Here is a 9751-nt window from a genome sequence, read left to right on the forward strand (position 1 = left end):
ACCTCGATCTGGTTTCATGAACTCCATGCATCATGGTTGCAGTGGATCAGAAGTCCTGCGATGAGCGCTTATTAATTTGTTCTATTCTTTAAAGGAAAATAGATAAATAAAGAAAAATATCAGGAACGAAGGAGAGGAAAAAAAAAATATGTATTTGTCACTAGTTACTGGAACAAATCATTTCCAAGTTCCAAAAACCTTGGTTAATTTCGGCGTTCAATACTATGAAATGGTTCCTAGATCCAAAGTGCCTCTAACTGTATTTTTACAGAAGAGTGTTTTTATTGAAATGGTTCCTAGATCCAAAGTGCCTCTAACTGTATTTTTACAGAAGAGTGTTTTTATGGGAAGAAGTTATTTTTTTCTGATTTTTGCTCCTACTCAAAGTTGGGTTAAATAACTTAATTTTGAAAAAATAAAATGCTTTATTTAATAAAAAAAATACTTTTGGCCAAAACGAAACTTGTTCAAACATGTTATTAAAACTATTTTTTAAAATTTTGGATAAATACTAATTACTGATCAAAGTAACTTTTAAATTAATTATCCAAATATAAATTATCATCGAAAATATTTTTTTTGAAACATATTTTTAAGAAAAACATTTATTCAAAATAAGTTGGTTTTATAAGTTTTGGCCAAACAGGCTATTCGATTGCTCAAAATTCTGCCGGCCAAAAGAAGCCACAGGTGAGGCCCTTTTCTCCATTTACGTCCTTCACCATCTCTTCTTCCCCTTAATTCTTTCAGACGAAGAGAGCAATCAGCAATGGAAGCTTCAAAGAGTATACCACACGAAATCGGTGGAGTGAGAAGTGATGCTTTTCGATTCGGTCTTCATGGTGTTAAGAGTGACATCGTCGGATCTCATCCTCTCGAATCTTCCTACCACTCCGTACTCTCCTTTCCATATCACACTTTTTTTTTCTCAAATTATTTGTTTGAACAAATTAGAGCGAGAAAAAACTGAATCTCAGTGGTCGTGGTAGCATGCCCACTCTGTCACTTACAATAATGTTATTCTTATCACACTGTTCATGTATAGTTCTATTTTTAAGAAGATTTTAAGTTTTGTGCAAAATATTTTCACAATCATTTAAAAGGTAATTGCATGTAATATAGTTAATAGATTGATTAATAACCTAGAATAAATAGTAAGTAGTATGTTATGACAGTTTAAATTACATGGATGGAGTAAATATTCATTAATTAGTAAAGTTTTCTTTTGGACGAATTAGAGTGACAAAGAACTGAATTTTAGCAGATTTTGGTAGCGACGTCACTCTGTCGCATATGCTATACCTTACTTTTAAGTAATCTTAGCAAACTATTAATGTTAAATGCCATAATTGTGTTTTTACTATAATTTTCAATATATGTTCCTTAATTTTTTTTTAACTTTGGCAGGCGAAGGTTAGGCAAGAGGAGCTGAAGAGGAAGATCCTTGCCAACACTTACGGGTCGGCTTTACCTATGAAGTTGGAGCTCGAGCTCCAAATTCTTTCAAGGTTGGCATTTATTTTAAGTAATTTGAAGTTTATTTTTTGATAAAGAGGTAACTTTAAAGTTTTTTCTCTATGTCAGTGTAGAATAGATGTGAAATTTAAAGAATCTAGCCTTAGAGTGCTCGTTAAAAGGCAAATTATTGGGTATTGGAATGAAATAGGACCGAGTACGGTGGAACAGATGTAGGAGAATTTGAAGTGAGACGTAGTTGATTAATTTGCTTGTAGTGTATTACTTTAGGGGAACCTTGTTGTAACAGTAAAAATTGTCGTCGTGTGATGAGGAGGTCATAGGTTCAAGCAGCGGAAACTGCCTCTTGCAAAAATGCAAGGGCTGCTTACATAAGACCCAATGTGGTTCGGGCCTTCTCCTAACCTCATGCATAACGGGAGCTTAATGCATCATCCTACCCTGTTGTTGGAATGAAATGGCCCCGAAGAGGGTGGAATAGTTGTAGGAGAATTTTTGATTGAGATATAGTTGATTGATTAGATAATAGTCTATAACTTTGTTTGTATAACCTTATGCGCTGATTTTTCTGATATATAAAGAATTACTTGTGCTAAAGCACTTGCTAGCTATGGTTTTTCATTGTGGGATATTTTCTATTGGGCGTATAAATTTTTGATTCAGTTATTTTCCTATTGGGAAAATTTATGTGCTTTTCATGTTCATCATTTGTTACTCATTTCTTCTTTGTTCCTTGATTCTGACCGATTAGACGCTGTTCTTGTCAAATCAATGGGATATTTATATAATCGAAGATGTGACTTAGTGTCAATGAAGGGGAGGAGAACAATGGTCTTAAGTTTAACCCACCGGAGACAAAAAAAAAATACTAGGTGATTTCTTTCCATTTGCCCAAACCTTGGCGGGCAGAGTTACCTGGTACCTGTACTAATTCGAGGTAGCAGGTATGCGGTGGAATAGTCGAGTGCGCACAAGCTGGCGCAGACACCACATCATAAAAAATGGGATGTTTCTCTAGGTATTGTATTTGCCTAGCTAGCAGCTCAATTGTGTGGTGAGCTGGGTAGGTTTCTGAGTTAAAATTCTGGAGAAAGTACACTATGGATTTTCATTCATAAGTCAAGTTTATTTCTTCCTGTCTGACACTGAGAATTTGGGCATAGGATATAGCGACATGAGTCTGCTACTTATACAAGACTCGAGTAAAGGCCTTTGAGTCTCTTAAAATTCTAGATTGATGTTTCTCATGCTTGTATGTAGTTCAAGGCATTATATAGAATCTTTTCCTAAAACATTATTTGAATAATTAAGTTTGCCCTGAGGTTTATTGGCTTAAGAACATCCTCGTAGTGTCTCTCTTAGGGAAATAATTTTCAAATTAAATGGAAAAAGACTCTTTTTGGACAATCAGAACGTGATGCATTCTAACCTGTCGTGGAGGATAGTTTTGCTGCTCGCTTTTGCAGAAAGTGCACCTTAGGCACCATGACGATTTAGCTTACCGTAGTTGCCTGATGAAGGCATCTTTCTTGGTAAACTATGGCTTACTGATGTCATTGGCAGCTGGCTTGCATTTGGGTTATATAAATTATTCTGCATGAAGGAGCATTATAAGCACTGAGTGAAAAATGTTATTACACTGTAGTGTTGCTGATGCATCTGATTTTTGTCAGATAGTTTTTGCAACCCCCCTATGTAAGCCGAAGAGAAAATTTAACAATTGCTGGTAATGTTGCAATTTAAGTGACCTGACTTTGAAACATTAGCTATTAGCACTAATTATAGGATGCTAGTTGCCACTACTTAAACTCCTTGGAGAAATAACAGCAGATTATCTAAAATTTTCTATACCTTCCAATCTTATTAATGGAGAGATTGCAAAAGCACCTAAAAAACCTTTTAGGTTGTTGGAATCAACACACACTCTTATGCTCGTGAATGTGTGGAGCAGATCTAAAGCTCTGATCTAAATAAGTGAGTAGAGGTATAATGATTCTTCCGTGTTGGTTGTTGATTGTTTCAAGTACCTTGGGTCAATTGTCCAGGGGGATGGGGAGATAGACGAGGATTTCATGCATCGTATAGGGGTGAGATGGATGAAATGGATGTTAGCGTCTGCAGTCCTGTGTGACAGGATTGTGCCACCGAAACTTAAGGGCAAGTTCTATAGAGCGATGGTTAGACCGGCCATGTTATATGGGGCTGAGTGCTGACCAGTCAAGATTTTCCATATCCATAAGATGAAAGTAGCAGAGATGAGGATGGTGAGATGGATGTGTGGGCACACTAGGCTGGATAAGATTAGGAATGAAGATATTCGGGAGAAGGTGGACGTGACTCCTATAGACGGCAAGATGCGGAAAGCGAGGCTTAGATGGTTCGGGCATGTGCGAAGGAGAAGCCAAGATGCCCCGGTTAGGAGGTGTGAGCAGTTGGCTTTGACGGGTATGAGAAAAGGTAGAGGACGGCCTAAGAAGTATTGGGGTGAGGCAATCAGGCAGGACATGGCGCTACTTCAGATTTTCAAGGATATGGCTCTTGATAGGAAGGTGTGAAGGTCGAGCATTAGGGTTGAAGGTTAGGAGGGAGTCGAGCGTCTTTCTTCCTTCGTACCGGTGATGGGGCTAGTCTGTTAGGGTATTGTCTTGGATTATTAGTGGTGTATGTTGTGTCCATATTATTTTTCCATTTTTTTCATAGTACTGTGGCATGATTGTTGTTGTTATTGCTTTTCCATCTATTTTCTGTTTCCTACGATGCTTATATTATTTTTCTTATTTTTGTTGTTGTTGTCACATATTCTATTGTCTATTTTCGTCTTCTTGAGCTGAGGGTATCTCGGAAACAGGCTCTCTACCGCTCCGGGGTAAGGGTAAGGTATGCCTACATTCTACCCTTCCCAGACCCCACTTGTGGAATTTTACTGGGTTGTTGTTGTTTGTTCGTTGTGGGATTATATTGGGTCGTTGTTGTTGTTGTTGTTTGTTCGTGTTAGTTGTTGATTGGTGATAGGGGCTGATAGAGGTAAGTAGAGTTTGCATAGGATTTTTCTATGAAAGGGAGCAAAGTGGGACTTTCTCTGCAATGGTTTAAGTTTTTTATACAAAGGTGAGTAAGGAAGAAGAAGCATCACGTGGCAGTCCAAATGAGACAGAAAATTAACAGACGGAATTTTTTTGTTCAATTTTGCAAACTTGCTGATGTTTGTGTTAGGGATTTTGTGGGATATCTTTAATTCTGAAATCAAACATAAAGGGCGTATTAATGTGACTCACATTATCTACATGATCATATGTTCTTTTCCTTATTTTTTTCCCTTTAATGGTGAGATGTTGTACATCCTTCATCGGTAGACTTGTATGGTGTTTGGAGGTCTTTTGTTCTTTTTGAGTTTTATTTCTTTTGATTGGTAGGGTTTTTGGCTCTTTTTACTTTTGGAGGAATTATTTCTTGAGTGGAAAAAGAAAATACCGTCTTACTTTAGTATTAAGTTAGATTTCTCAAAAAGAAATCTATTAGCATGGAGAAGTGGGTAGCCCCCAAGGTTTTGATCTAATGGTAAGAGTGCAGCCCATGATGTGTGTGTTAGGCGCACATCACGAGTTTGAGCCCTATCGCAAGCAAAAGCTTGATATTTAAGTGGAGAAAGGTAAAGGGGTGGATTATCCACCAAATTTCAAACCGTGTGCCACGGGCTCTCAGAAAATTTTTGGTCATTAAAAAAGTATGGAGAAGTTGGTAACTCTATTGAAATATGCAAGTGTAAATCAACTTTATTTTGGTGTTTCTTTCTTCTTTACATAGAAACGTCTTTGACAAAGGTCATTTATTTGGTCTTCAAGGTACCATTTCTATGTATAAGATCCTTTTTGATTAGTCTCAGAGATCTCACTGCCAGGTTCTGTTATGTAGATTTTTTTTTTACTGGCAAATATACTTTCTCTGGTGAAATGCGAAATGTACTGTATTTCGAGGTTACATAGCTTATTTTGTGTACATACATGATGCAACAAAGAAGCTGTTTAACCTCAGCAGCTATTGGGATCTGTTTTTTGAAACTCATTAATTCTAGTATTTGCAGATTTCAGAGGCCATCTGGAAGTATACCATCTTCAATGGTGGGCTTAGAGGCTTTAACAGGAGCTTTGGACGACTTTGGTTTTGAGGATTATCTAAATGGTACACATTATTTATGATATGCCGACTATTATGATTGACTATTGTTTCTCTTCACTGGATCTTGACTATGAATTTTCTTGGGAAATGCCTTTGAGTGATTTGACCTTCCTCTTGATCGCCATCTGCTAATTAGATACTTAATCAACTCCATTGGCTAATTGACTTTCAATTCTCCTTAATTAGTTCACGGTTTGAAGTAGCTGCATTATTTGACGAACAATAGTCTCTTTTGTCAAAGTCTGTGACCTGTACAAGCAACATTGTTTTGTCAAATTTTTTCGCTTTCTAGAGGTTTGTATGTAGAATGATTTTCACCTCAATAATTCTCTAAAGGGCAGAAGTTAGAAAATCCCCTCTGCATGGTTAGACCCCTATGAACTGCTCAAGTGAGATATTGTGACATTAGATTAGCTGAAACATGTTTCACGTGGCTCTCATGTTGTTGTGACTTGTGTGCTTGGATAGATTTGTTAAGACAAGAAAATTGTTCATGCACACCTAAGCAAAGCTCAACAGGTTGTTCTTTTAGGATCATCAATGCAGGGAATGATTAGTTTTCCCTAATTTGATGCTGTGACAATCGTTTGCTTTCAACTTGGATTGTTATTTTGCATGTTCTTGAAATGCCTGTACAGTGAACATTTGATGCTTCGTTAGGTTTACTTGCTGTTCGTTTGCCCGTGTTATTAAAATTTTATTCATAATACATATTGTTGTTGCTCTTGAATTCTTCTTCTTATTCTTGATAAATCCTGCAGATCCAAAGGATTCTGAAAGTTTCCGTCCAGCTGACATGCATCACGGCATGGAAGTGCGTCTTGGACTTTCTAGAGGACCAGTGTGCCCCAGTTTCATTTAAATCATTTGACAAACTTTCATTTCATGTTTTATAATGCTGCTGGAGTGTACCATTTCGAAGCTTTATATCTTGGTTATTCCAATATATTTGTGTTTGAAAAAGAGTGATAACCTATATGACTTTGTTTTATGTTGATTTTCCACTACACTAATTTGAATCACGCTCCTCAGTTTCTTATTAATATTGTTCAGAATGTGGTGAAAACTTGATTTACGCCATAACAGGCAGTGTTAGAGCTTAAAATTGATTCGCTGTGGTCTATTCTACTCGTTACTCGTTAGGGATGTTAAAAATATGGCGATCAGGACGTTAACGCCAAGCCAGCGGATAAGAACCAGTGAAGTTCTTAGTTGATCGCAGTTCATTTGAAATAAGAGATATGGCTATAGTATTAGAGACAAGTGCAAAGATAGTCATTCTCAGGAAAGCTATTTAGAGATTAGCCGGTACTTATTTTCTCCTCAAATTTTAGATTAAAAATCCTAACAGCAGAATAACTCAGGACATTTTGTCCTGAAAATTGAACTGAAATTTAGAATGCACCGGTTAATTTTTAAATAGCAGCTTTTAGAGTGGCTACCTGGTGTAATTTCTACTCTTTAATCAAAAGGAACAATAGTAATTGATGGGCTTTTATAGTACTTGTAGATGTAGATTTGTACTTAAATTTGATTTAGCAACGTGCCTTATTGAACATACAACTATGATAGTCGTGGGGCAAGGACTTCCACAAAGAAGGTGAAGATAGTCTAGAAAACTCTGCAGTTTCCTATTATTACAGTGAAAAGCTCAGAAAAATGCTAAATAAATGTTTCATTATGTTTGCTGTCACATTTCTAATGATCGGAAGAACCGCATTTGCTGCGCTGTTCCTTGAACCACCTGGACACTAATTTGTGCACCATTAACTCCAATAATTGAACCAAATACGAAAATTGCATATTTTTGTTAGTTTAACTATATGATATTCGATTCTTCTAACTCAACTAATCTGGATTCACATTGCATACGATCCACTGCAGAGGGAATTACCAAGAATTGTTACATTCACATAGCTTGAATTTGATACCTCTAGTTAAAGGTAGAGGGATCCAGAGGCGAACCTACATTGGAGGCAGAGAGGTCACTGGTACCCGGAAACTTCGGCAAAAACTCCATATATACTTGCTAATTTCTTCAAGAAATAGCCAGATATTAATAAAGGCCCTCGTACCAATTTTTATAAGCAGTGATAAATTTATACTGAATGTAATGGGCCCCGTAACTGTCGAATCTTGGGTCCGCCTCTGGAGGGATTGCAGACCCCCCCCCCCCACACACACTCATTTAGTAATAAAGCAGAATGACTTCAGATGGAATATGATAAAGAAAAGGGGTAACATGGGACATTTGAGAAAAGCACCTGGATGCCAAACACACAAATAGCAAGCAAGGCAACCACGATGAAGGCAGTAAAACTATCGATCCCTTTGTTTTCCTAGTAATGAAAGACTAGATACATAAATTATGTCGACTTGTTTTTCTATTAATACAAGGACTAAATAATGCAAATTGAGTGTCTACCAAATTGATTATTTTTGTTTTAATTGTGATTTTGGGTGTGGATCGAATCAGCTCCGTTTAATTGTCTTTCTTGACAATGAAGCTTTCGAACAAGTGAGTAACAGGATTACCAGTTGGGATTTTATTTTTTAAGAATAAATTTGATGCACCAATTGAGTGTCTACTAAGTTGAGTATCTTATCTTTGCTGAAAGAACCGACAAATAAGTGTAAGTGTCATTGATTAATGGAATTTAGTTTTTCTCGAGCATGTGTGAGATTGGACACATGAAAATAAAGTGTTCCATGTAGGGCCAATAGGCAAACTGTTTCTTTCTTTTTCTTTTTGGGGAGCGGCGATTACTCGCTTTCCTCTTTCGAATAATTCATGAGGTGAATATTTATAATGTATTCTTTTATTTGTGTAAAAGTTAAAGGGTGATGATAGAGGGTGGTTAAGTAGAGAAGTGATACACGTTTTTCTTCTAAAAAGTAATTAGCATTTCTTGCATTTAATCTACAGGAGGTTTTTTTCTTTTTCTTCTTCTTTGGAAATATTAGTTTTCAACGGAGAAATTTTTATAAAAATACAGCCTAACGCACAACATTTCATTTGCATACCTAATAAAGGGGCATTTGCATATATACCCATTTTTGAGGCCCTCATTGAATTTATACCCGCATTATACAAAACTTTGTAAAATGTCGCTTGGGTCTGAAGTAGTTCAATCTCTTCAATGCAATTTCGGAAATCAAATCTGAAGTTCTCTTGTCCTTCAACTGCAATTTCATAAATTCAAATCTTAAGTAGTTCAAGCTCTTCAAAGCAACGTCATATTACGAATATAAAGTTCTTCTATCTTTCAATTGCAACTTCAGAAATTCGAATCTTAAGTAGTTCAATTTTCAATACAACTTTAGACAACTTCAGATTCAAAATTTGAAATCTTAAGTTGTTCAACTTTCAATACAACTTCAGATTCAAAATCTAAAGTTCTGAAACATAAGGTTGTTCTTTGATTTTTAACAATTCAACACACGATTCAACATCCAAATCTACTCCGAATGAGCTCAAATTTGAAATATAACTTTCAAATATCATAAAGAACAAATCTCAATCATCAAATTTTTAAAAGAACAATAAATTTAACAAATTCATTTTGCAACTAAGAAGAAGAAGAAACCCTAAACACAAAGAAGAAAGAGCAACAGGGAAAAAAAGAGAAAAATGTATGTATCTGAAGTTACTAAAAATTGGACATCAATTTAAAAAAAAATTAAAAAATGATTGCAAATTCAATCGGTGGCGCAAAACTAGGTATCACATGAAAAATTTAAGCTAATAGAAAATATTGCAATTTCTAACCATGTAACCCAATAAATTATAGCCTATATACACAACACTTATGCTTTTTTCAACAAATTTTTAGATTTCATCCATCTCTATCCAACAAATCTTTCTCCCCTTTCACCTACATTCCTGCAACTTATTATGGTTTTTATCTTCTTATTTTACTTGATTTTTTTGTTTTCATTCCAATCAGATTTTTTTTGTTTTATTATGTTTCTTTCATTTTTCTATTTTTATGCTTATTTTTTGTCTAAAAGTCAACAACAATAACAACAACAACAACAACAAACCCAGTAAATTCCCAAAAGAAAAAAGTGCATACTATTATTGTTGTTGTTGTTGTTA

At 35.7% G+C, this 9751-nt stretch overlaps 1 protein-coding gene across 1 annotated transcript; it reads left to right on the forward strand.

The window, feature by feature from the left end:
• Positions 1–350: 350 nt before the first annotated feature.
• Positions 351–6695, forward strand: LOC104233304 (cyclin-B1-2-like). Its single transcript, XM_009786693.2, has 4 exons — positions 351–895; positions 1408–1508; positions 5558–5655; positions 6414–6695. The coding sequence occupies exons 1-4, from the start codon at positions 770–772 to the stop codon at positions 6512–6514; spliced, it is 426 nt and encodes a 141-aa protein (XP_009784995.1). The 5' UTR covers positions 351–769; the 3' UTR covers positions 6515–6695.
• The last annotated feature ends 3056 nt before the right edge of the window (positions 6696–9751 follow it).

The sequence above is a fragment of the Nicotiana sylvestris genome, chromosome 9, assembly GCF_000393655.2.
Source record: "Nicotiana sylvestris chromosome 9, ASM39365v2, whole genome shotgun sequence".
Lineage (NCBI taxonomy): Eukaryota > Viridiplantae > Streptophyta > Magnoliopsida > Solanales > Solanaceae > Nicotiana > Nicotiana sylvestris.

Bases quoted from the DNA above. Each gene is read 5' to 3' on its own strand.
- LOC104233304 (XM_009786693.2), top strand. From the start codon at position 770: ATGGAAGCTTCAAAGAGTATACCACACGAAATCGGTGGAGTGAGAAGT. The intron at 1,509-5,557 runs GTTGGCATTTAT...TAGTATTTGCAG, and splicing joins GAGCTCCAAATTCTTTCAAG to ATTTCAGAGGCCATCTGGAA. The intron at 5,656-6,413 runs GTACACATTATT...TAAATCCTGCAG, and splicing joins TTTTGAGGATTATCTAAATG to ATCCAAAGGATTCTGAAAGT.